At 40.1% G+C, this 27,741-nt stretch overlaps 3 protein-coding genes and 1 long non-coding RNA gene across 14 annotated transcripts in view; 2 read left to right on the top strand and 2 right to left on the bottom strand.

Annotated features, from left to right (window-relative positions):
- Mlt (tubulin folding cofactor E like protein mlt) overlaps positions 1 to 15,257 on the bottom strand; it is a 28,225-nt gene extending 12,968 nt beyond the window's left edge. Inside the window, exons 1-2 of one of the 7 annotated variants that reach the window (XM_076311031.1) lie at positions 14,860 to 15,226; positions 9,133 to 9,392 (exon numbers count right to left, since the gene is read on the bottom strand). The gene's annotated coding sequence lies outside the window, so the exon portion shown is untranslated. Of the gene's footprint in view, positions 1 to 9,132; positions 9,393 to 13,739; positions 13,887 to 14,859 lie in introns of those variants that run through there. The other 6 variants (XM_076311030.1, XR_012992007.1, XR_012992008.1 and 3 more) reach the window with 6 other exon arrangements.
- LOC143147450 (uncharacterized) lies at positions 12,660 to 15,408 on the top strand. The gene is made up of 4 exons (XR_012992263.1): positions 12,660 to 12,664; positions 12,754 to 12,794; positions 14,246 to 14,847; positions 15,108 to 15,408. It is a non-coding gene; the product is annotated as an uncharacterized LOC143147450 (long non-coding RNA).
- A 723-nt stretch (positions 15,409 to 16,131) lies between these two features.
- The window catches only part of LOC143146942 (uncharacterized), a 27,063-nt gene continuing 15,453 nt past the window's right edge, over positions 16,132 to 27,741 (bottom strand). Inside the window, exons 3-15 of the mRNA XM_076311703.1 lie at positions 26,811 to 27,517; positions 26,125 to 26,725; positions 25,691 to 26,019; positions 24,704 to 25,371; positions 23,874 to 24,042; positions 23,598 to 23,796; positions 22,802 to 23,296; positions 22,472 to 22,706; positions 22,222 to 22,390; positions 21,997 to 22,111; positions 21,536 to 21,854; positions 21,243 to 21,453; positions 16,132 to 20,442 (exon numbers count right to left, since the gene is read on the bottom strand). Of these exons, the coding sequence (XP_076167818.1) occupies positions 20,313 to 20,442; positions 21,243 to 21,453; positions 21,536 to 21,854; positions 21,997 to 22,111; positions 22,222 to 22,390; positions 22,472 to 22,706; positions 22,802 to 23,296; positions 23,598 to 23,796; positions 23,874 to 24,042; positions 24,704 to 25,371; positions 25,691 to 26,019; positions 26,125 to 26,725; positions 26,811 to 27,517 (4,347 nt within the window). The 3' untranslated portion in view covers positions 16,132 to 20,312. The remainder of the gene's footprint in view (positions 20,443 to 21,242; positions 21,454 to 21,535; positions 21,855 to 21,996; positions 22,112 to 22,221; positions 22,391 to 22,471; positions 22,707 to 22,801; positions 23,297 to 23,597; positions 23,797 to 23,873; positions 24,043 to 24,703; positions 25,372 to 25,690; positions 26,020 to 26,124; positions 26,726 to 26,810; positions 27,518 to 27,741) is intronic.
- Positions 17,271 to 27,741, top strand: part of LOC143146777 (uncharacterized) — a 41,651-nt gene continuing 31,180 nt past the window's right edge. For 4 of the 5 annotated variants that reach the window (XR_012992077.1, XM_076311394.1, XM_076311392.1 and 1 more), the window contains exon 1: positions 19,913 to 20,066. Coding sequence is in view for 1 of the 5 variants with exons in the window: in XM_076311395.1 (XP_076167510.1) it covers positions 19,996 to 20,066 (71 nt within the window). In the remaining 4 variants the exon portion in view is untranslated. Of the gene's footprint in view, positions 17,885 to 19,912; positions 20,067 to 27,741 lie in introns of those variants that run through there. The other variant, XM_076311393.1, reaches the window with a different exon arrangement.

Below are 27,741 nucleotides of genomic sequence, written 5' to 3'. Positions count from 1 at the left end.
GGTTATTAAGGCACTGGTTTGCGGAACTTTGTGAACGGGGCTCGCTCCTCGTACCATCGGAGACTATTTCTACCTACGGAGAAGAAAACCATACATAATTTTGAACGGTTTATACATATAAGAACGAAATATAATTTTCAGTGGTTTGTACATATATATAAATGAAACATAATTTTGGATGGTTTATACATATAAGAACGAAATATAATTTTGAGTGGTTTGTGTGTATATATATATATATATATATATATATATATATATATATATATATATATATATTGTGAATATTTATATATATATATATATATAAATGAAACCTAATTTTGGATGCTTTATACATATAAAAACGAAATATAATTTTGAGTGGTTTGTATATATATATAAATGATACATAATTTTGGATGGTTTATATATATAACGATAAAACAATTTTGAGTGGTTTGTATATATATATGAAACATATATAAATGAAACATAATTTTGGATGGTTTATATATATAACGATAAAACAATTTTGAGTAGTTTACATGTGTATGTATAAAGAAATCATAATTTTGAATAATTTATATATATAAAAGCGAAACATAATTTTGAATGGTTTATACATATATAAAAGAAATATAATTTTAAATGGTTTATACATATATAAAAGAAACATAATTTTGAATGGTTTGTACATATATAAAAGAAACATAATTTTGAATGGTTTATACATAAAGGAAACACAATTTTGAATGGTTTATACATAAAGGAAACACAATTTTGAATGGTTTATACATAAAGGAAACACAATTTTGAATGGTTTATACATAAAGGAAACATAATTTGGAATGGTAAATATATGTAAACGAAATACATTCAAAATTATGTTTCGTTTCTATGGTGACTCCGATCGACCGAATTTTAAAAAAAAGCCCCCCACGCCCCGCTTCTTCAAATAATGAAAACTTTTGCATCTGAGGTATATGAACGAAACACTTTGATTTAAAATCGTTCAAAATTACTTTTTTTTTGTCTCAATAATAGTAGACTTCGATCGACTGAATTCTTAAAATAGAAAAAAAAGCCTTTCCCATAATGGTTTACTTTTAATTGAAATCATTGAAAATTACGCTGTTTTTATGTTGATTGCAATCGTTTGAATTTTTAAGAGAGTGAAAAACTCACTTTAACGACTCTAACTACATTGAATTCTTGCAAAAATATACTAATAAATAAATTTGAAACTTTTACATTTTTCAATATATTTCCACGAGTGTTTTCTTTTGCGTAAATAATTCAAATAACGTATAATTAAATGTACGTTCGAAGTACACCAATCCACTTGTCGATACACTAGTGAAAATACATTGAAAAATATAAAAGTTAAAATTTTTATCGTTCTTCGAATACTTATATCGAGGGACTATTGTACTTCTACAGTGGTTTATCAATAATATCACAAACGAGAAACTCGAGATGCTTCTACAAATGAAAATTCAAAGGATTTAAACTATCCTCCTCGAGTCAAGTCCCCAATCAGTACAATTATTAACGAGGAACCTTCAAGGATAGGGACTAAAATGCGTTGAAGCTTTCACGAATTTCTGCTTGTGTATTTTCCAATAATCTATAAAGTTCTCGTTCACGGAATTTATTTTGTAAATGAAAAAAAAATGTCCTTTACGATATTATTGCATTCTGTTTTAAACGTTGATCCTCTATTTACAATTTACTTATAACCGATTTGTTCTCAGGACATTTGTTCGCTTCATCTTCGAACATGACTCAAAATTTCGAAGAAAAATATTGATCCCCTATTTACAATTTTCTTATAACCGATTTGTTCTTGGGTCACTTGTTCCTTTTGTCTTCGAACACGACTCAAAACTCAAGCCTCGAAACAACGCACTTTTGCAAGTGCCATCCAAAGAAAAATTAATCCCAAGGGATGACAAGAGAACTCGTACTCGTTGAATGTTGGTACAAAAGATTTATATCTTCGAATCCTCAGCAGAGTGTGAACCATCGTGAATTTCCTCCTATAACCTCTTGCGTTTTGATCGCAGGTGTTCGAATCTGTTTCGTCTCAGATTAATTCTATTAACTAAGAGGGATCAAGTTCTCGAACTAAATGTATTTTTAGCAGGACATCGTCTTCGAGGAAAGTTTCCCGATAGAAGAGTTGAGCTTCCGTGCAACTTCCATTAGCTCACCGACACGTTTAGGATATCCGACTACTTCGTGTTAGAATTACTTGCCGCCATCTTGATATGCGCTTTATCTTAACCGTTTAGCCAGAGACTCCTTATAGAGACGTAGATTGATACCGATTCTAACCTAGACCTCTCTGACCGTGAGCAACTATTATTTGTTTACTTTCTCGGTAAAAAGATAACGATATCAGTGCTTGCAACTCGAAACGTGACTACTCTTATCGGGAACTCTGCTGGGAATAAAAATTATTAGGTTGTTCGGAAAGTTGTTTCGTTTTTTTTTTTTTTTTTTGGTAAAGATGAAACACGATTTCTTTAGAATGTGTAAACATTTTATTAAATTATATATTCTCAATTTTGGAAAAATTACTTTTCGAATAACCTAATATTTATAACAGAGACAGCTGGTTAGTTGAACGTCTCGTTAAAAATTGAAGAAGTTATGAAATATTAAGGACAAGTTCGCGTAAATTTTTCTACTTGGCTTTCATCGCGTTTGAATCCACGACACATATAAAAAAAATTCTTTTCTCCTACAACCACTTTCATATTTTACGTCGAAATAACGTTTCCCTTTAATTCTACCGGACCGAAGTGGATGCGAAAAAAGGTTCTTTTTACTTACACCTACTTTCATACTTTGCGTTAAAATAACTCGTCCCTTTAATTCTACCGTAACGAAGAGGATTGAAAAAAAGTTCTTTTTGACTAGACGTGTCTTTCTATTTTACGTTAAAAGAACGTTTGGTTTTAAAACTACCATAACGAAGAGGACTGAAATAAGGTTCCTTTTAACTAGACCTGTCTTTCTATTTTACATTAAAAGAACATTTGGTTTTAAAACTACCATAACGAAGAGGACTGAGAAAAAATTCTTTTTGCCTACATATGTCTCTATACTTTACATCAAAATAACGTTTGATTTTAATATTACCGTAACGAAGAGGATTGAAAAAAAGTTCTTTTTATTTACACATGACTTTATATATTTATATAAAAATAACGTTTGATTTTAATATTACCGTAATGAAGAGAACTGAACAAAAATTCTTTTTGCCTACATACGTCTTTATATTTATATAAAAATAACGTTACTTTGATTTTAATACTAACGTAACAAAGAGGATTGAAAAAAAGTTCTTTTTAGTTACACATGTCTCTATATTTATATAAAAATAATATTATCATAACAAAAAAAAATTGAAAAATAGTTCTTTTTGCCTACACGTGTCCTTATATTTATACAAAAGTAACGTTTGATTTTAATATTACCGTAACGAAGAGTATTGAAAAAAAGTTCTTTCCGCCAACACGTGTCTCTATATTTACATTAAAACAACGTTCGGTTCCAAGCACAACGTAACGAATAGTATCCGAAGAAAATTCTCTCCCGCGCGTTCAAAAAATTAGGTTAAAATAACGTTACTTTTTATTTCCATCGCAGCACCGAGCTAGATCTAAATTTGTGATCGGAACGTTCTTTGCGAGAATCGAGCTGCGGTTGTTAAAAGCCGCGCATTTGATCATTCGGTTTTATATTTATCTTCGTTGGAAGGATGATCAACAAAGTGTGATGGACCGGCGAGCGTCTGACGTTTAACGGACAAAGGGTACGCCGACGCTGCACAAGGTGGCTATCGACGTCGGAGAAAGAAAGATAGGGGCAGAAGCGAGAAAAAAAAAACCACCGATGGCGGCGGACCGGGCATCCTCGAGGAGTACCCGGTCTGACCATATCCGCTAAGGTCGTAGCATTGTCTTTTTGCCGCAACGGAAAACCGGTACCGGTATCCTCGGTCGTCGCTGGAAAACTATCCCGCGAACGAACGAGCCTCACCCACGCGATTCGCCAATACGCGAACTTCTCCGGACATGTTTCCTTTCTTTTGTCCCGTGGAACGAAATGTGTTTCTCGTGTTCCTTTCGATCGTGTCTGGACGGTCGTGTGATTTTGCACGGGTTACGGTGAGCGTGCCGGGTGAACCCGACAATCTGTAACAATGCGACGGCGACTGTCGAGCAACTCGTGGGACGTTTGAAACGGTTGCTACAGGCGGAAGAACGTAAGATCGTTCCCCGGAGAGAGCGCTGCGAGCGCGACGACCGAGGGAAAAATTACCGGACGCGATCCGACATTTCCATTGGCTGGAGAAGTGACCGAATTGCGAGTAACGGAATCGAATATTTCAGCGTTCGAGTGTCTATTGTTCAAGTAGTCAAGTACGAGTATTTGGGTATTCAGATATAAGTATTCGAGTAGTCAAGTACAAGTATTCAATCAAATACGAGTATTTGAGTATTCGGGTATTCAAGTATAAATATTCGAGTATTCAAGTATAAGTATTCGAGTATTCAAATAGAAGTGTTTGAGTATTCGAGTATTCAAGTATAAGTGTTCGAGTATTCAAGTATAAGTATTCGAGTATTCAAGTATAAGTATTCGAGTATTCAAGTATAAGTATTCGAGTATTCAAGTATACGTATTCGAGTATTCAAGTATAAGTATTCGAGTATTCAAGTATAAGTATTCGAGTATAAGTATTCGAGTATTCAAGTATTCAAGTATAAGTATTCAAGTGTAATTATTCGGGCGGTTAAATACACTTCTTTGAGTATTCAATTAGAATCATTCGAGTGTTCAAATATAATTACTCAACTATTCAAAGATACCCATTTGACTATTCAGATACACTTATTCGAGTATTCAAACATACCAATTTGTCTATTCAAATATAATCATTCGAGTATAATATAACCATTCCCTATTATTACTGTTCTTTCCTAGATTTATAGTGAGAGAAGAGCTGCCGACGGTCGAAAAATGTAAAAAATACAATTACTCTATCGAAATAGAAGTATTCTACGGAATATCGTTGATAAAACATCTAAATTGTACTACGAATATATAGATAATCACGATACTCGAGTAGTATACAAATTATATTTGAATCACCGAAGCGTTCGAACGTACGAAGACCGAACCATCGTAACCCTAGTTCGAGTTCCAGCTGCGACGCAAAACAGCGACGCGACGAGCTTTGAGAACATCTCTACGCGGCTAGTACAACGCAAAGCCGCGCGCGGCTTCTCGTTGGCAGAGCCGCGCACCGGAGAAAGTTAATTTCGCATGGCCGTTGAACCGATATCGCGATTACGTAGGGGAGCCAGGGAGTAATGCAACGGCTATTATGTCGTTCCGTCCGCTCCTCACCGCGTCTCGAGCGGATCGCGCGGTTACCCTAACGCTCCTCCTCTCATTTCGCTCGTGCGATTTTCCAAGGGGATGAAACTGTTGCACGTCCCCGACCTCGAAGATCGATGTTCGAAAAAAAAAAAAAAGAACATACACCGTGTCTTCCGCGCAACACAATGATACAAAATTGCCTGCGAGTTAGAAAGCGCGAGACACTGCGCTATACAGGGTGTTCCACTGAGAACGTACCATCTTAAAACTCGGTGAATGATAGATAAGTCCTCGATTCTACTCGTGATGGTTAATTCACTTATAAAGCAGATATTGTGAAAATTTGATGTAAAAGAAGTTTGTTCGTTACTTGTCGAATAAAAATTTTGAATTTGAATTGAGAAATGAAATTTTGTCCGTCTTTGTTACAAATTAGAAGTGAGACTGTTAAATTTGAAAATTTGAATATTATTTGAATACACGAATTTTCGAATACTGTTCGAAAACTAAGCAACGCTCTTGTAATTCCGTATTCAGGTAAATTGTAAAATTGAAAGTGCAATTTTAAAGAATTGCGGAAAGATTGAACAAAAATGTGCAATACACTTTTTCCGTACGAGGTATCGTTTTCGAGAAAATTGATGTTGACCATTTTTGGGGAATTAGTAAATTATTGGCGATCGAGTACAACTTGGATAACGCGTGCATCCGATTGCGTACTCGTTATTTTTATTTGCATTAGTGTATATAAACACCGACGATGGTATGTTATCCGTCGATCTTAGCGTCTTCTGACTAGTTAGTACCAGTTGAAACCACACCACCAGTCAATGTTTACAAACACTAACACAAGTGTAAATAATGAGCAACGGACAGACGCATTAGCCAAATCGGTGTTCACTTGCAAGAGTAATGGATGAAACGGAAACACTGATTTTAGCGAACAAATTTACAATTCTACATTTTGCTAGACAACCTGTATATCATTTTAAATAACAAGAAAAATCATTGTTCAAGGAAGTACTACGACATAAACGATTATGATAATTTCGTCGTAGATATTGATATAGTCGGATTTAAAGATGAATTTATTTATTTATTTAAACGTAATATCCGGTTTTTTTGTTGGAAAATTTCCTAGAACAATGCACCTTCAAGATAAAAGTATTACGGTCCCTTTGTCCTAAAACTAATTGTCTTGGAGATGTTCAGCTTCCAAGGCAGCGTCAAAACAGTGTCTGCTGTTTGTTTACATCCGAAGCAATGTGACCGTAGCGGTCAAACCTACCCATACCACCACAAACACGCTGAACGGTTCACGTTCTTTTCCCTTTTTCTTGCGCCGGGTGCACGTAACACTCGACGTAGCACTTTAAACGTTACAACTGTAAAATGTAAGTTTACCAAAGATAAACCAAGTGCCAAATTGTGTAGTAGTTTTATAATTATAAAAGAGAAAGAGAGAGAGAGAGAAAGAGAGAGAGAGTGTGCAAAATATTTACGAACCATTAAAAAGATACAAAGAAATGTTTAACAAGAAAACAATGCTAAACATTTCATGTCTCACCGATGGTACAATGCTCTTTTCTAGGGTTATTGGCACTGGCATGCAGCATCTAATTATGGAAACGTCCCATCTGTTTAACCGTAGTACTTCCACTCTACAATTCTAATTCTTTACTAGCTGGACATCTCGAAAATTATCAATTTCAGCACAGATATAACCTCAATACTTTCGATCCCAAACGCGAGTAAAGAATATAATAAAATCCATTCTCTTTTTCTCTACTCCTAACACCTTCGTTCCTCGAACGAAACGTTTAAAAAAACATCTTACTATTTGAAACGATATTATATAATTTGTTGAAGAAAACACTTGCATCTCTAAGTTTAAAGTTAGCGAAAAATTGTTAAATATACACTTTTCTTTAAAACGGTCCTTGGTGGATTAACACAGCGAATATATCGAGGTGGCCTGTTTTTAGCAGGACAGCTTGTATACCATCGTGACGTATGTGTAGCTCAAAGTTTCATGTAAACGGAAACGACACGGGGTTGGCTCGTGTCCAACGCTCGTGGACGCGTTCTTCTTCGCTCGCTGCCTTTTCTCGGATCTCCGCCAAATTGACGCAACGTTACTCCCCCATTGCTCTCGGGATATGCTGTAATCGTTCGTCCCGTCGTGGCTCGTTGCGCTGCCGCGCTTTTCTTTTCTTTTCTCTTTCTCTCTCTCTCGAATTTTTCAAGTAGAAACTACCGCATTCCATTCGCGCGATTCTTCGTACGGCGGTGTTTTCCATCACGCGGTGCTAGAACGTCGAGCAACTCTGATCGCAGAGGGCACTGCGATCGCCGATACAGTCAGCCTGATAAACCGAATAGCCGCTTTCTAGGAGCTCTAACACTTTGCACTCGTGGGGCTACACTCGAACGACCTACCTCATCTTTGACGTTATATTTTTAATTCAGGAAAATTTCGTAGCTAAAGATTCAAGTACCATTTTCTAAAATGTAAAAGTATATAAAATATTTAATTAAAAGTATTGCACTCCAAAGTAATCATATCATTTATTTTTGCACTCGTGGAGACACACTCGAACGACCTACCTCATCTTTGATGTTATATTTCTAATTTGGCAAAATTTCGTAGCTAAAAATTCAAGTACCGCTTTCTAAAATGTAAACGTACATGAAGTATTGAATTAAAAGTATTACATTCCAAAGTAATCGTATAATTTATTTTTACCGTTGGTTTGAAAGATTTCGTCACGTTACTAGTTTTCCATAACGAAAAAGCTTCGAGTGCATAGGATTAACTCTTTTGGTGCCAGGATTTGAACGTGTCACGTTCATTGAACATATTTGCTGAACGTCTATGAGCTCTCGCCGCAGGTAAAGCATTGATCGACTGAACCCTCATGATTCGTTTCATTTTGTGATAGAAAAGAAGAAAATCATGGAAATTTCGAAAAACATACTTGTATACTATTTTTAATATTTTTGAAAGTTTGATAATAATATGAAATAAGACTAACAAACCTTGAATGTATGTATCGCAATACCGATTAATTTATCAAAAAACAATTTTGTATTAATAGAAAAAATATTTTTTTAAAATGGGCTATATATATTATAGAACGCAAAGCATAAATAGGTTAAACGAGATAAGTGGTATGTTTAACCTTTTCAGGGGTAGTCGCACACCTATGTATGTTTAGTTTTTATCTTATTTTAAATACTGTAACGTAAAGGTAACCGCTACGAATGTGAATAAACATTTGTAATTAAATTTCCCTAATAATATAATACGACAAAATGGTTATAAGGTTGATGTCACGAGTCAATATTTATTAAAATTTTAATCCAATTATTTTATAAAAAAAAAAATTGATTCTTGAAAAGATTAAAACGACACCAAAAAAATATACTCCAAAGTTGTTAAACTCCGATGATAAATGCATTGATACAAATAAATATTTATGTTCTTCACATTTTTCTACATTAGATTATTATTTTCGCGATCAAGTGCTCGCGCCCTCTACATTGGAGAACACTGGCCTGGAAGACGCCAGATAACCGAATGTGCCACTGGGTTCACGATTGGAACGAATTTTATCTACGGACCGATGTGACTGGCGAGCAATTTGTCACGGAGTGCCCCTGGCACCGAAAGGGTTAAGATTGAATCGCTCGAAACGTTGCTCGAAGCGTAGAATATACAGCGAGGTTTAACAAACTTGAAGGAGAGATAACCTAACTGTTTCGTTGGATCTTGAGGTATTCGAGGTGTCCTACAGGCAAATCACATTACTCGAAAACTCGAAGGGAAGACTTCGGTATAGCCATGGCTATCAACGCGTTGGAATCGCGATGACAGGTCGACTGGATTAGTCACTGGATACCGGGTGGCGTAGAAATACGGAAGGTCCTTCGCGGTGATTCCGTTCCGGTTGAGGAGGGGAGGAAAGTAGTGGATCAGGAACAACAAACTTGGTCGACTTGGAAGCTGAAAACTAGAAACCGGACTTTTAGGATATGGAACTTTCAGGCTGGGAATGAAACGTGTACCGAATCAACAATTTGCAATCCGCAGGTGGGTATATATTGTCAAGGTGCAATTGTAACGAACAAAGGGACAAGAAAAGGCATAACGGGATGCAAATACGCGTTTCGAGCTGACAGGGAATATACACAATTATCCTAATGAAATTATACAACGCGTGTACGTTGCATCACGTGCCCGCAATGTTTGTTAACTGTTCTAGCATCGAACGAAGTAACAATGCTAAACGCGAGCACGCTACTTTCTCCTCGAGCGGTGATTTTACGTGGAAAACATTCGCGGGCGTAAATTCAACTGTGCAAATTGAAACGGAGATTCGAACGGAAACCAGTTCACCGAGGAAACGATTAAAAAGAACAGCGATAGTTTCAACTTGAATCCTGTTCCATCGAATCGCGTTCGAGAAATTAATTTTACATTCCGGCGTAACAGTAAAACGTTTCTCAATGTTGTAAATAGAGTAATAATACTTCACGTGATTTAAATAAAAGAGGTTGTGTACGACTAAGTAAAGAAACCGGTCGATTCGATTATCTCGAGATACAATTACGGGAGAGAAATTCGTACTTTCGTCGAAATTATAATCCATAAAAAACTTTCTTCGGAATTCTTTTTCCTAGAGAGACGACACGCTGGTAAACTCGAACGTCGTTACCAGATGTAGAATCGGTCTCTTCGCGAGTCTTTAATATTCATCGTTGTAAATAAAATACCACCGTATTCTAGTGCACTTTACGCGATACAAGCAGTTAACAGGTTAGAATCGAGCAAGTGTGCGCTCGTGGCTCGAACAGCTGACGATTCACCAAGTTCCGGTGGTTTAGCGACGTTAAAGGTGTGTTTACACTGCAGCGACAAACCGCGCGGAAGATACCAAAAGTGCTTAACCTTTTTTCCCCGGTACAAGAACGAGTCTCCCTCTACTGGCGTACTGAAAACAAGAACCATTGAAATGGATTCCAATTCGAGTCCATTCTTCTCACTGATTTAATACTGTGTACCACGACAACAGTGTAAAAGCACCGTAAGGGCGCGAATCCAAGCGTTGCTCCCACCCGTAGCGACGTGAATCTAAATATACGTTGGTGGTGACGGTTACGAAATGTCAGGCAGAAGCTGCCGCGTACTGGGTCAGTCGGGAAGCCAGAGATTCAAGTGATTGGTCTTGAGAAAAGACACGTACTTATCACGTATCGAAGAAATATGGACGACCGATTCTATGAAATACATATTTTTACAAATATTACTCTCCTGATACTTCACGATCCTTTGTCGGCCATTTAGATCATTGGATTTGACAAAGTCTTCTCACTGGTTTAAAAGAAATTCAAACCATTTTCAAAAGACAAGAAACACAACCAATATATTAACACTTTATTTTAAAAATGCATTAAATGTCAACTATTAGATTATGTATACGTGTGTAAACTCAAAACATAACTATGTTACGCTTATTCCTTGTCTACGGTGCACTATAATTTTTTGTAATCTTTTTTATAATACCTTATGTTGTTATAGTTTTCCACTAGAAAATATTTGTAACACCTTACAGTATTTATATCGTTGCTTTACAGTGTATCTTGTACAAATGTCTCGATATTATTAGATACTTAGTACTAGATGACAGTATTCTATTTATTCCTAATTAAAAATTAAAGCAAATAACACAAAAGTTAAAAACAGTTATATGCAACAAATGTTCAAATTAATCTCTATACAAGCTAATTGCATTATCAGTATAGTAATTATTTACATAACTACTAATATATAATTTATAATACTAATCAGTGAGTACAATTTACTCACAATCTACAAATTCCGTAATTGTTTACATTTTTACTTACGAAACAATTTAAGTATTCTTGACGAAGACCTTCGTCTAAGGTCGACACGTAGAAGAAATGAATAAATTATGTCCAGAGATTACTCTCAGAATCACTAAAGAGTTTGTTCGTTCCTGATTCATATTATCAATTTTGAAAAATTTTTCGAACAAGAAAATACAAATTATTTCGAGGGGACCTTTCATCTAACTCGACACAATGAAAACAGAAAATAGTACATGCGGTACAACAAATACAGAAAATCGCGGAAATCGTGATACACGAGATTTTGGATTCTTCGAATAGAATGCGTTCGCTTCGGTCTCTCGTAGCTCAAGGACTTAGAAAGTTATCGCGAGATATGAGGCAGAAAAGATTGGGCCACTCTCCCGAACCGGCGAAACATTTTCTACTATAATTTTCTCGTAATGATTTTCGTTCGGGTATAGACCGGAGAATAACAAAAACTGATAAACGATACTTTCTAACCAGACGTGAAATAAAAAGAGTACATCGGAATCTTTAACGCGCGGTTTCCTTATTTCGAAGGCGCGGCGATTCGTAGATCTTTGTTTCACTCGGAAGACTTAACAGGATAAAATCAATGGTGATCTTTTCCTGGTGGCCAGAAGAGCCCACAACCGGTAGAAGGAAATATCGACAAAAGCTCGTTGCCTCGAGTATGCTGCGCAAATGCTCTCCCGTCTCGGAATATTACTCGCTTGCCCAAGGTTGCCGTTCGCTCTGCTCACTCTCGAGCATTGTGCACGTGCACAGATATATCTGCCACGCACTCACAGTGCTACACCTCAACGACGACACACACGATCTCATCTACGATACACGCATAGATCCGTTTCTAACCTATGGTGACCGCGTCGAATACGTATCAGCGTATCCCACCTTTTTCTCTGTCACTTCACATTTTCATACCGAACGTATGATCAATCATACGCAAAATATAACTTCTAACTAAATAATTAGATTACTGATATTATTATGCATTTACACGGTTCATATTGAAAACATATGAATAACATATACAGAATACTTTATTTTGCATAAATTTGCATAAATTAATTTTGTTCATGTAAATTAATTTTTCTAGCAATATATGGCAACTCTTATTCCTGACAGTGTGTTAAGATCTAAATATTTATAAGTTTTACCCATTTCTTCAATTTTAAGTAAGAATGGGTCAATTCGATTAACGACGCGCAATACGTATCCTCGGTTCACGGCCTAATCGGTGCTCAAATGGAACACAATGCAACGTGACTACTGTTGAACGGTTTCGAGGTTTCAAGTAATCCAAGGCTGCACCAAAGCTAGTAAGTCGACCAGGAAACCAGAGAATGTAACCGTTAAGCGTCACTTTTACTTTTCAAAGGTCCATGAAGTCTGTTGAGGATTCTCGTCTCGTTGGTTGCCTTAACGACTTTTCGCGAATCGCGTCGACGGGTTAACGAGAATACGGTCCGAAAGCAGAGGACGCGATCGGCGAGATTGGGAAACGTTGCGCGCGCATGGTACGTATTCTTTGTTCGTTTCTCGGCTTTTAAGAGCGTGTCTCGCATCGGTGCACGGGCAATTATATCGACGTTTGTGTGAAAGCCAACAAAAGCTACTCGTCGAACACCGTTCACTGTACAATACGGTGCATGTTTCATCGGTACCGAGACTCTCCCATCGGAACTGACGATACTTCACTCGTACGTCACAGATCGATGATTTAACGCGAGCGTAGCGTCTCGATCTGTCCGACAAATCGTTTCATAGAGATCGATCAGTTTTACCCGCGACGAACAATTTTTTGGTCCGTTACGAAGTTCGCTTCGAATCGTGTATGAAAAAGAAACGAGTACTCCCAAAAATCGCTTTTCATAAGTTCTTTTCTAAACTATCCGTAACGTTTATATTAACGCGGACAAGAATTCGAATACACGGATATTTAGATAATACATCTTGGGTGCGATTGGCAACCAGTAATATTCGAAAATATACCTGAACAGTTGGCACTTGGTCTTTGTAAACAATTGCAGGACAAGGGACGTTGTAACCGTCCCTTGCTTTCAAATAATTTATTTACACGGGTATTTTTAGCGAAACACCCTCACTATACTATCAACGTTGCAGAAGCGTTATTCCCGGAGTCAAATCGCTCTACGTTTACATAATCCACATCTTCCGTAAGCGTTCGGTCGACGCCAATGGAACCCCTCTAAACAAAGATTTCCGATAAACGGTGTTCTTCGTGCAACGATCACCCGCGAAACTTTTACTTTTCCGCGCGAGTTTTAACAATGAATCCCGCTCGAATACACGCGACGATAATAACGTAATGTCAAGAGACATTTTATCTAATCTCCCCGATAATGTGAAACAATCAGGAAGGGCAATGAAATATTTTTGAAACGAGCACTGTTTACACCCGGAAATTGCAACCAGAATGAACTGTAAAAATCTGGACTAACCTAGAAAATTGATCACAATCCATTCGAGGAGCTAGTAATCCGATGATTGAAAGCACGAAATTCCGATTCTAAATGGCACTTAAAGCTGCGTGATTATCGCGCTTCCTTATGTCCGAACAAATGTGTTAAAGTACAATTCTTTCTAATTGTGTTGGCCTTGAGGTTAGTAGACAAAGAACGACGCAATTCTCACGATCCGAGGCTCTTTGTTCGAGCTTCTTTTACGGTCCATTATCGGTCGACTATGACGCCTCACGATATGTATTCCGAAATGTAATGAACACGTTCGGAAAAACCAACATCTCGTGATCTACTTAACCTGCTGCCGTGGCACAGTATTTTATGGATTCGTTCCGCCTTTTTCTGGTTTATTTACTAGTGTCATTACCTACGGTGTTTAAATTTGCGAACTATGACTAAACGACACCTATAAATACGTGACTAATAAATTGTCAGTCCCACCCACCGTCGATAAATCAGAAACGATTCTTTAACGCGAATTTCAGGATACGAACGTGAGATAAAAGCGATTGCATCAGATAGTACTGGCTCGAAGAAACAGCGTTGCAATGAAAATACGACGCTACCAGCTGTCAAAGCATCCTTAGATATTGCTAAAAGCGTAGATTGTCGTGCGCGCACAGCTGATAGCGATTATATAATGCTCGAACGCACAACGCGTAGTAAACTGCTGTCAATGCAACCGACTGTGCCACCGAGACACTAAAAGCGTTCTACCTATCGTGAAAAGCCTTGAAAAGACCTATCGCATTGCATTAACGTCTTTTTCATCTGGATCAAGATTTTGACACCATCGAGAATTACGTTTCTCTACGTGCACGCAGATCCGGTATTTCTCGAGTAGCGAATTTCGTTCCATGTTACAATGGTAACGTTCTGTACAGAATTTCGCAACAGAGAGATAAGAAAGAACGTTGATTCTGCGTCTCAAGTTAGACGGATCGATCGAGCACAAGTTTGGAAAGACTGAACGGGAACAGAATTAAGACGAGGGTATAAGAATATCGCGAAGAAATCGGGTCAAGGATTACCCGTATGGTCTGGACGACAGAGATACGAGCATGCATTTCGGGACACGATGTTGCAGGTGAGTACTTACTGTTTTTTCGTCTTATTTCGTTCTCTATCCTGCGATATTTCTCCCAGTATCCTGTGTGGATCGGCGATCGAGGAGGTTACGAAGAGTATCCTGGTTAGATGCACTCACGATTTATTGCCGCGTTCATGTACCCGAGATCGGTCTGTCGGTTGTCGAAGGGGGTTAGGAAGGGAGTGGTGTCGCGTACGGACACACGAACGTGCCGCTCGCCGTCCACCGTTGAACTGATTTCTGGCTCCTTTGTTTAGTAAACAGAAACAGCTGAGCCGCGCTACTGGTTACGGCGGTGGTAGTGGCGGGAGTTTGGTCCTCTCTTCCCGCACAACGGCGAGTGCACAGCGCAAGCACGTTTGTTGACAGAAGGTCACGTGGGCCCAGCCGTTCAGCCAATCGACGCGTTATGTCGGGCAGGGCCGTCTCACGATGCCACGGTACTGGAACAAATAGGACGAGAGATCCGGGATTCGCAAACTTCCTGGCTAATACAAATTATTATGTCTTATGTTTATCGTTGCTTTTAATGTAATAAAAATCAATTTGTCCACCGACCTTCGAATGACTCTCTGTAATTTACCAACTCCCACATGAATCGATTGACCCCTAGGTGGTCGTTAATTACGAAGGTTTAGCAATAAATAAAAATTACCTAAAACGAATGAGATGATTATTCTTAGTAAAAGTAATTCGATTATGTTGATTATGCGAGCTACTATCTTTGCGATGTTGTTTGTATTAGTTCGTAACGTATTACGGTGCACCTGTTTTTGCAATTGCGTAACATAGATGCATCCTCGACTAAATAATACAAATAGAACACGACTGGAATTTCAGTGTCACGGAGAAAGAAATCGATAAACGCGATGAAATAAGATTTCACAAATGCATCGCTTGCGAAATGGGAATCTGTAATTCGTTGGTGGCGTGCATAACAGAAATTATGTAACACGATTGAGGAATGCCGTTAGAGACAGTGTTAGGCGTCAAACCGCGATGCCGATGGATGACGCTGCGCTACTGCAACCTGTTTTACCGTTACAACTTACCGAAATGTCGAACAATCCGCGATGAACCACGAAGGTGTCTTCATTCTCACACGAACTCTGTGGATAGTTCATGAAGTGTAAGATAAAAATTGACAATTGACGGATAAAGATGGATTCTCTATCGCGTGAATATTTTAACCTTTAAAACGAAATTTTCGAGCGTTACTAAAAGGCGTAAATCGAGACTCGATAATAAGATCTCCTTGTTAACCCAACTTCGACCCTTAAACAATTTTATATTATTTATTGATACATAGAATTTATCAATAATACCATTAGCTAACAGTGTTACACTTGTTCCTGTCTATTTTCTCGAATGCTGTCATTTTCTCGTTCTCTCGTTTGCGAAATTATAATACATATATATCGGAGAGCAGTAGTCGCCTCCTTAATCATGTCTCTCCTCTCTCTTTTGTCACTTTGTATACACCGCACTGATTATTGTTAGATTACAATTACAGATCATACATCATACACGTATAATTACACATTACGACGTTACATACATATGTTTATGTATATTTATATATATATTTATATATTTATATATTTATATATTTATATATTTATAAATTACAGACTCGATATCCACGGACATCCTCTTTTCGCCATACTTTGTGGCTTGATGCCGTTAGAAATGGTTAAATAATTTATAACGATTGAACGGAAAAGATTTTTGTTTACTTTACGCGACTTACATGCTTTTTCTTTCGTCTGCAAACACTAAACGTTAACCGAGTGTTTTTATTAAATAGCATACTTAAACATCAACATGAAACTAAAACCAACCTGTCTATACAGATCTCGCTAAATTCTAACGATATCTCTTGAAATCATTGAGATCGTTATTGTTTTCACTGTTTGTTGGTATATCGCTATTACACATGGTAAAGAAACTAATTTATAGGAAATTTCATTGGCTAACGCTCGAAAAAAATAATATACAACGTTAAATAAATTAACTTAACCACTCATTTTCTTTTTTTAACTGAAATATTATGAAGTTCTTAGCATTGTGTATAAAATTTACCTTTGCAACATTCGATAAAAAGTTTGACGGACGAAATATCACTCGAACTGTCATGGCGCGGGAAAGACGATAATGCACATTTAAGGGGTTTTCGTTCCTTCATTGCTCGATTCGTGCAAAGGACGTTCTCTCTAAATTCTATAATTGTTGATCTTAGCACGACTCGTAAACTGTATCTTCACAGACTCTCTTCACCTGTACAGAACATGTTTTCTTGTTCAGCAATAATGATAAGAACAACAACGATACTACTAATTTTTCCTTTACAATTAATCGTTACATGGACTCGAGATAACAGGGTTATATCTATATTTCTACGCAATTTAATATTTATACGCATGTAAACGAATAAACTCGAGAGAATGGGATGACACTTCTAAGAGTAACAACAACGGAGGTCGTAATGATTAAAGCAAACTCTACCTTATCGACGCAGTATAATCTCGGTAACGTTGTTTCTAGAAGTAACTTTTCGAGATTGATTTAAATATTTAAATGCTTCGAGACTTTCATAGCTGATTTCTTTGGTTCGACATTAACGATAAGATTCACCCTTTAACATTTATGCAATGGACAATTATTATTACGAAACGAACTGAAGTGACATCTCTGATCCGTATCTCATAATTGTAGTCTCACCTCAATCGTTGATCAAAGGGTTACTAAACTATGGTAAACTGTTGAACGGAATCCAATGTTTCTCACGCGACGTTCCGTCCAATCGCGATGTTCTTCGAGCTAACTTCCCTCAAAGAATAGTGCTAGTTTTGATAACAAAAATTAAACTCGAATTACGACCTCCTCGCACAGACGAAAGAATTTATGCAATCGCTATATTTCTTTGTCCGATGCATTTGTTCGTTAGTGACACACTTGTTTAACGTTGGAGAAACATCATCGGTAGGCATGCCGATACCACACATAACCTCTAAATTCGAATACCATCCCTAAGGTAATATTTATATATGCATCGTATGTGTTTAGTCGGTTTCTTTTCCTTTAGATACACAAACGTCGTTCCGAATATCGCACGACGGTGCGATATTACGCGTAGTTGAGATCACGAGCTGGTAACGTCTTATCCAGAGATAAACTTTTCGCGAGAAAAGTTCTCTCGAGATCCGTTTAATGTATCAAACGCAAACAGACCGTCGCGCCGCTGACCGAAAAGCTTTGCGCTGGTTTTCAAAGAACTGCTGCACAATGAATAGCTACACTACGTTTCTTTGTTCGTTCAAAAAACTACGTCCACTGACATAACTAAATGATATTGTCTGTCCACGATTCGATGCATCATTTGACGAAACGCGCAATTCGCACTGACACGGATCAGAGCGACAACCCATAACCGACGGTACAGGATCAAGTAATACTAAATAATCTACTAGTTAGCTCACATATCGGCCGACATTTCCAAACGTCGTTGAATCGATTACAACTATCCGTTAGTCGTTATAATTTAAATTAGACATAGCGAAACGTACGACCCGGTGAACTGGCACGCGAAAAGTCGATACGATTTTCTTACATACTAAGGACTAGAATAGACTCTTCTGATCTCCTTTGCAGGATGAGAAACGTTCAACGAAAAATTGTAAAACCTCAACGGAAACTTACGTGTCTAGGTCTTCGTTCTCCTTATGGAATTACTGGAACGACGTCACGTCGTTCCTCTTACATAGATGTGTGCTGTCACTTTCACGCGGAATAGTTCGACCAGTGTCGAGAAATCGATCGGTTCGACTTCGCATAGATTTCAACTAACAAAGAAAACTCGAAACGGAAACTTACGCCTACGACTTAGATACATCGATTTGCAAAGCGTCTGAACCTGTTTTTGCATCCTATAGACGCGTAAAAGTATGAAATATTGTTAAAGACTAGATAGACAGTCTCTCACAGTCTCCCACAGCCTCTCACACTCGCATTCATATCACACACACACTGAAAATTCTCACTCCCACACGAAATTGTCGATACCTTTTTATTTTTATTTTTATTATTATTGTTGTTATTATTATTATTATTATTATTATTACTATTATTATTACCATTACTATTACTATTATTATTATTACAATTATTATTCTTATTGTTATTGTTTTATTATTATTATTGTTGTTATTATTATTATTATTATTATTTTCTTACGTGTCTAATAACCGACGATTAATCTCAATAATCTATCATCTAAGAACGACTGGATAACATTTGATATAGATCATCTGCAAGCTCAAACGATAAGATATGCGCGTATGATACTTCGGATTATAATTAACGGGTTTCTTAATTAACAACTATTGTCCTCTGATCGTCGTGTTGTTGCGATATGATCGTTCATTTAGAAATCAAATTGAAATATTTTTGAAAATACTGAACGGTGTGATAAAACCTGATGAAATTATAACAGTGATGGGCAAAATTCTCATCTAGAAGAAGTAAACGGTCTTTTATTCGTAAAATAAAATTTGGAATTTGAAGTATAGAATGAAATTGTATCATGTTGAATGAATAGAAATTTCCAATGGAATGAACGAATAAATAAATTACTCATGTGTGTTTTTTGTTCGTCATCGATTCGAATAAAACTTTACCCATCTCTCAATTACAGCAGAATTGGGAAATTCATAAAGAGATAAACAAATTCCTTTTTTCCAGACTTATTTGTCTACGTCGAGTCGTCTTTGAAACGTGTAGTCCGCAAAGCCTTTCGCCGCGAGCACGTACTACTACTTAGCAAGCTAAACTGAACGTAAAATCAGTATTGTCCTCCCTTACATATTACTTGATTCGTACGTACATCTTGTTAACTGCTATGCGTTAAGCTGCGTTCCCACTTGTGGAATGCACTGCGTGGGACACGGCCGAAGCGTTCCTCTTCTATTGCGTAGCGCCCTCTTACAAATGAGACCCGTTTGCGCAGCCGCATGCGTGTTCCGCGCAGGCGCGTGTTCCTGAGGTGGGAGCGTGGCTTGACGCGAACGCGCAGCAACGGGCGTTTCAAGAATCGCGTCGATTGAAATGAGCGAAGCAACGCGACCGATATCGTAACCGTTAATACTGATGTGCGTTCGAAACTACGGGGGGAAGTCACCTTCACTTTCCGGCGGATTATACGATTATTTTAGATCAAGGTATGTTGCGCTTCTTTCGCGTGGAAATTATTGGTTTGCTCTCAACGACGATCCGTGAAACGCCACGCCCCGTGTCGAGTCACAGGCATCGTTCTCTCTCTGTATAGACCCTCAGTAGTATAAGAGCTTCTACGTATGCTCTTTTAACGACTAGTATTAGCCAGTAACTCTTTACCGCTTGCATGAATGTATTTTGTTAGTTTCATACGTGTTGGACTTGTTACCTTACGCAGTTCCGATTGCTAATTATTCGGAAGAATCCGAATCAGATTCCGCGGCCGCGACAGGAGCTTCGACCGGTACCTCTGGGATGTTCGCGATCGTTGCCGATACGTATGCTCCTGGTCCTTCGCCGTGTATGTGCTCGATTCCAACTCTGAGAGAGAAACAAGTAAAAATGTTTTATCGCAAAATTAATGGAACGGTGTGCTCTGTTCCGGGTGGTACACCCGACGACGCTTGAGAGGCATGTGGTCTAGTTTCACGGTGTTTGTTTTTCTCGAGATACATTTCTAGTTGTTCTGCTGCTACAACGCTAGATGGCGATACTACAATGTTATGACGCATTCCACAAAATAATGACACGTAGGTACGTAGTGACCTTCCTTGTCGATTTACCAAATGAACACAATAAAATCATCTTTAATTATTGTTTCTCACTGATTATTGATCAGCAGTTAATTCGTATATATTCGAGAATCAAACTATTATTGATGCATCTTTTAACAGACTTAGGACAAAACGCTCTTTCAATCGCTATAATACTGCTGCAAAACGCCATCTAGCCTTTTAGTTGCGTAACAACTAAAAGTGTATTACGAAGGAAAGGGGGTAGCACGAACCGAGTCATTAACCTCTCACGCAGTACAAATCCATGTTACTGGGTGTACATTGACCTCTAAAATACTTGTCTGTACTACCACAAATACAACCGTACTATTTCAATTGGATGTCAAACAACATCTACACATTTGTGACGATTACGGATAAGTTCTTTTTGAGTTCAGTATACATTAACCAGCAGGGGTCACCGTTTATTGTTATTTATTAGTCGCGAACGTTTGAAAGGCAGCATCAAGTATTCTTACAAATAGAATCTCGCGAAGTCAGTTCGCTTATCACACATCAGATCTTTCGAGTACTCATCTTTACCATTCGAGTGTGTTCTTCACATACCTGTACTCATGCCGCGACAAGTTTCTGACGTATTTTTCCGGCGGGGTGTCGCCCTTGTGGTTCTGAAAACTGACACTCCTCGCGGTCGTGTGAGACACTTGGGTCGCCGGCATCGTGAACTCTACGTAACAGTACTCGGAAAGATTTTCGGGGATCTGATCGTACGAAGTCAGGATCATGCGGCAGGCCAGTTGGTGCGTCGTGTAAGCTCCTAAGAATCATGAGAAACGATGATTTGTGTAACGAGTAGGACTCGCTGTTACGGTAGATAGCAAATTCGAACAATGAGGTACCTTGGCCATCTTTAGGTAACTTGGGCATCCTCCAAACGATAGCACGATGTTGATGTTCATATTTAGCTTGGCCCGATGTCACCTCCATCAGCTGTGGCGGCAAAGTGTCGACTGCGCCGAGGAATCTCTCGATACCTTTAATTTTCCCGGTTCTTCTGTGAGCTGACTTCACGGACCCGTACCTGAAATGCTTCTCGACTCGGAACAAGTAGATCCAGCACTCCGGAATCGGGAAACGGACCATTACATTCTCGCAGGGCACTTGGCCCAGTTTTCTCGACGCAAACCCCGGCACAAGTATGTCTGCCCTCAGCTCTACCTAATGACAGAAAGGACAGTGGTCAAAGGCAACGAATATTGATTCCTGACAACAGGATACGTTCGTGCAAGTGCCAGCGAGGTACTACAGAGGTTCGGACAACGTTTGCATATTTTATTGCTCGATGGTAAAGCAACATTACCTTGTTACCGGTAATGCACATTACGGCTTTAAGCTGAAGGGGAAGCTCCCTATTTTTAGGCGGCCTCACTCGGAATCTCATAAGTTCGATACAGCATGCATCGGGCGGCTTGAACCTTCAAACGGGTTAGTCAGGGATTAACCACGATCAATCGGTTAGTATTATCAGTTACGATACAGCTGTTAGATGGTACGGATCTTGATAAACGCAACAAGGGGTACGCACTTTATGATCCTGGACTTTTCATACTCGTCCTGTTGTACGCAAGCATGGAACTCGATGTTCTCCAAACGGATCCATTCTTCCGTCACGACCGGAATGATGTCGTGTCTACCCACCACTTCCTTCCCTTGGCGCCACATGTCGTTTATCCCCAGCTCGACGTCAGGCATATCTGAACCGATTTAAAAAATCATCAGAGATTCAGCGATACCAGGACACAAGACGGTTTACACATTCTCGGACATGTTCGTACCCGAAAGGAAACTCAAAAAGAATAATCGAACGCGAGCGATCTGTTTCTCCACGTGACCGTCGGCATTCTGCTCGACGTAGAGCTCATCCACCACAGTTATCTGCACCTCCTCCATCTTGTACTTGAGCGCTTGGGTCCGATGAGTGTACAGCCTGAACAAAGCCTCCTCGATCGCGCAGGAGAACACCTTCATGTCCTCGTAACTTTGTGAGCCGAGCTTGAACAGTTGAGAGATCTGCAACGTTTGTTGTCAAAGGGTAAGAATGTTTATCGTTGAGCAGAATCCTCAATGAAGTTTCAAAGCTTCAAATCCTCAAATCGAAACTGTACCTGCGGTGCATGTTCCACTGGCATACCCAGCTTCTTTAGATTGCTTCCAAATTCCTTTACCCCTTGGTAATCGCCCTGAATAGCATACGCTGCGAACTGGCTGAGTTTGTTCGTCAGTCTCTCAGCTTTGGTCACCTGGCCAGGTCGAACTCCAGGTCGTCCCTTGTACAAGATGTACTCCAGCTTAACCGTGAATATCTTTCCGTACTGATCGAACTGTTGCGCACTGATCTCGGAAACTGAGTAGAAAGGTAACAAATGTAACTCTTGGAATGGTTCCTCGTCTTCTCTGCTGTTAAAGAACTGCAGGACCGGGTTGTCGCCTTGATAGGTAAGCTTGACAAAGATCTTCTTCCAAAATCGTTGGCCCGTTATCTTTTTCTTAATTGGCTGACGCAGTTGCATGTCCCACCCGTCACCTGTGTAGGTTACTCTTGGGAAGTCTTCCAGGGGTTGACTGACATCCTCGTCGAACAAGGGAGTAGGTGGAGTTTCCTGAAATAGAATCGTTGTACTTTCTTCTCACTATGCCAATTAGGTGCTGACTCATTTGCATCGATAATTGGAATATTCCCTGTGCTAGGTCATCTGTGTCACCAAATGCGGAACAGTGCAGAAGCAAGGATCTGGGGCACGTGAAATTGGAGATGAAAGGGGCAAATCGTTAACTGAGCATTCAGTTTGTAAATAGCTTGGGGTATTTAGATTACCGATGCAAATGAGTCCTCTAGGGATTATTTATAAGAGTATACGATTAATCGTGGTAATCGTATTGGTACAATAATATCTATGCTACCTGAGAATCTGTTCTTGTCAGTTCTGGTTGAACAATTTCTGTGGGGATGATAGCATCTTGGGCAACTCCTGACTTGTCGAAAGGATTGAATCGTGGCGAGGTGTCAGCGTACGCGGTGTTTTGCGGGCTCTTGGGTGGTGGAGCTAACGCAGGCACAGCTACATTTTCGAGCACTCCACTCTGATCATCGTCTTTAGACCTTGAAAGAAAAAATGTCGAACGGTCAATATACCAAGTGGCTTTATGTAACTTCGAATTGGTACCATTGTTACTTACTTGATGAAAACACTGAAGTCTGGATCATCGTCAGAGTCCGCGGAATCAGCTCTCTTCACCGTTGTTTCCTGTGGTGGAGCGGTCATGCTCAAAAACGAATCAAATCCATCGGTTTCTCCGAAACCAGTTGCTGTTGTTTCCGACACAGTCCCAGACGAATCGCCCCAAACTGAACATAATGCAAAGTTAAGTCTGGCGAAGTTAAAAACTTGTGTCCTAGCAGCTACAATTTTTTAGCCAAACTGCTCGGTAGAATGTTTAATTCGAGTGTTATCGAGTTCCAAAATTTTACCATACTACATAAGAATATCATCAATGTATCAACGACGTTCTCCCGAGTAAAATGAGTCCAAACATGACCATATTCGGACAATTTTTAATTTTTCGAAATTGGACATTTTTTTAACGACTTCAAAAATATGTAATCAAAAGTAGTCACAGTATGGCCGTGTTTGGACTCATTTTCATCGGGAGAATTTTGTCGATCGATTGGTAAAATTCTCATAAAAAATATTAGGTTGTTCAGAAAGTCATTTCGTTTTTTTTTTTGGTCAAAATGAAACACGATTTTTTTTAGAGTGTATAAACATTTTATTAAATTATATATTCTCCATTTTGGAAAACGAAATGGCTTTCCGAACAACCCAAGTTCGGTTAATAAGTTTATCGAGAAATAAAAATTTTGTTTTTAATCCCTATGAGACCTTATTCTATTTGTGGAACGGAATCGCTACATTCCCCGGTTATATGAAAACGAGTGAATTTCATATAACCGGGGACGGCTGTATTCTTTCACAGACATTTCCATTATTCCACTACGTTTCTCTCACCGTCACTGGAGGTGTCCATAGCGGTTGGCCCACTGCCGAATGCGTCAAGAAACGGATCAGCGTTGCTGTCCGGTTCTGCAGCCTTGTCGAACTTCGAGGCGAAAATGTCAAAGGCGTCGCCAGTGCTCTCAATGGCCTTCGCGGTGACGGCGAAGTTGTCCAGCTGTTCCTCGGGCTTATATGCCTCGCTTGCGGGGAACTCGGCGGCAGGAACCGGGCTGGTTGCTATCGGGACACCCATGTTTGAGGTCGGTTCTCCGAAATCACCGAGTAAATCGGAAGCGAACGGTCCGCTAGGTTGAGAAGTTGGTGCGCTGATGTCAACAGTTGCGAACAGAGGTTCCGTGGTAGATGGTTGTTGTACGGAGCTCGTCGAAAACGGCGTGGACGTGACCTCGGTCTCCCTGAACGTAGCCGAGGTGGTTGTCTCTGTGACAGAGAAGAACGTGGATTCCGCGGTAGCGGTCGAAAATTGTTCCGAGGTGGTGGTGGAGAACAGTTCAGCAGTAGTGATCGAAGGTCTAGCCTCCGTGGTGACTGGAGCTTCCGTGGTGAAGTCCAACCCGATGTTGTCGACAGTGTCAGACCCCTGGCCACCTGTCGATAAGGCGATGGAGGGTCTCTTTTCGCTGCTGATGGACGCGGTTTCCGGATAGTCCGACTGATACCTGCATCAACATATTTCAAGGATGTTTCAAAGTCAGATGACCCTAAAAGTATATGGCTTGGTCAAGGATTGCATAGGTCTTTGACGCAAGACATGCGTCCCAAGAGGCAGGTGCTGAACGATGACTGGCAACTTGCAGTCACCCAATTATTGGGTATGTCGTGCCACTAAAGGGGTCTTGCTGCTAAAGAGTTTGGCCACGGATCAAAGACAGCAAATATGCCTTTTACTAAGAGGACTATGAGAAACCGCATGGCATTTACCCCAGAATCTTCAAATTGAAACGTATGCTCTACCAAGTGATACAAATATCAACAAACCCGTCTTCTGCCTGAGCAGTGGATGTTTCCTGCTCGATAGTCGAGAACGGATTGTCCTGAGCCGTAGTAGCGGCCAGAGGCACCCCAGAGATCAAACTAGCGGTGTCGCCGGTAGTCATCGAACTGGAGAAGATCGTAGTGGTAGTGGTGTCCGTGTTGGGCGCGTCCAGCAGGTCCAGAATGTCCTGGTTCTTTGGTGTGTCCACCATTTTACTGTCATCCGACAACAGATCCGGAACATTCGAGTCGACATCCAGAAGATCTGCGAAGCTGTGCTCCGGAGTGGGAGATGGAGAGTGCATTAGAGTAGGACTGGGTGTTCTGGTTGCCTGTAACGAACGAAGAAGATTAAAATCGAAGATTACCAATAGACTCCACGTGTACTCGGTACACCTCAGAATTGAGGCTAGGTTTACCCAAATAAATCTACCGACCTGAAGCCGATCCAAAAGATGATTCGATGTGGCGTCCATAGCTCCTGTCACAGACAAGATTAGATCTTTTGTGTTCTTGGGAGGTGCTGGAGGTTGAGGTCTCGGTGGAGGCGGTCTTGACGGCACTGTCTTCCCATTTTTCGGTTGTGGCGGTGACGTTACCGATACTGCTGTCTCTATAGGCTGACTGAACATTTCTTCGGTCGCCTGCGCCGGAACTTTCGTATCGAATAGATTCGGGGTTGGCTCCTCTTCGGCCGTCGCGAACATGTCCGTCGCTTGGCTAGTGATTATATCGGTTGCTGGAGTATTGGTGATGGTTGTGGTATCGAAACCTGTGCCCGGTGAGGACGTGTCCATGCCGAACGATGCAAAGGGATTCGTCGAGTTGACATCTATCGATGGTTCGTACGATTGGTCTGCGGCGAAGTTCAGGAACGGATTTTCCCCAGTACTGGTCGTCTCTGTGGGCCCAAAGTCCTGGAGGAATGGATTCGAAGTTGCCTGGCCGGTTACCCTGTCGTCCGACTCGGCCTGGTAGTCGTCCATCAGGAACGGATTTCCCCCTTTGGAGTCCATGTTGACCAAAGTGATTAATTGACTAGCTTAAGCGTTACTTTCGTAAAATTGCGCGCGGATAGGTAGTAGTGAGTCTTTGGAAGTACACTTTCTCTCGGCTTCTTTACTTGTCCATCAATTCGGACTCCAATAGCTTCAGTTCAGTCTTTCCAGGTCCTAGCGTGGCGAAGCTGGTGTCGAATGGGTCCACGTCTTCCCCCAAAGCGAAAGTCTCGTTCTGCAGAGGTGTCAGGACTTTCACCTCGTGGTCCGGGTCGTCGATGCACAGGAAGTCCTGCGACTCCTTCTTCTCGTCTGCCCTGGGGTCGAAGTCGTCGATCTCCGGTACCGTAGGAGCGACGATCGCTGTCAAGTTGATGGGGGCAGGACGCACAGGGATCTCGCCAGAGATCTGTTCCAGTTCGCTCTCCAGCACCTTCAGCTCCGCCTTACCGGGTAGGATGTTGCTGGCGATAGAGGTGTCGAACGGATCGTTGTAAGAGATCTCCTCCTCCTCGATGGGCTTCGGTTCGATCCTTGGTGTCAGTGGTTTCGCGTCCACTTCTATCTCCGCGTCCAGTAAGCTCTCTTGTCTGTGCGGTTCCTTGGTACGTGGCTGCTCCTCGAACTTCTGAAGCACGGTGCTCTGCAGCTCGTCGATTTTCAAGTCGCTTGGCCTGATAGAGGTGGCCGTGAAGTCGCTCTGCCTTCTGGTCTGCTCGCACTCGGCTCTGGGATCGAAATCGTGATCGCTGATGCTGTGCGGTAACTTTGGCTCCTGTTGTTTCAGCAATTCCGACTCTATCAGCTTCAGTTCCGTCTTCCCTGGCGCAACCTTCGTAACAAAGACGATAATAAAAGTAACGTTACACGTGTGTTCTGAGCCCTACCATCCTTTATCCCCTTTAACAGATATGTTCAACTACTTGTTGGCAAAGGGTATCCTTAAAAATTAAGCAAACATCTTATACTCAACAGCGAAAAATACCGTGGTCGAGAACCTTAAAAACAAAGACATGCTTGCTTTTACGAAGAGTTTAATTAAACATTCATCTGTCT

Source organism: Ptiloglossa arizonensis, chromosome 5 (genome assembly GCF_051014685.1).
Source record: "Ptiloglossa arizonensis isolate GNS036 chromosome 5, iyPtiAriz1_principal, whole genome shotgun sequence".
In the NCBI taxonomy this organism is placed as follows: Eukaryota; Metazoa; Arthropoda; class Insecta; order Hymenoptera; family Colletidae; genus Ptiloglossa; species Ptiloglossa arizonensis.
This window is presented reverse-complemented; position numbering and strand designations above follow the sequence as displayed.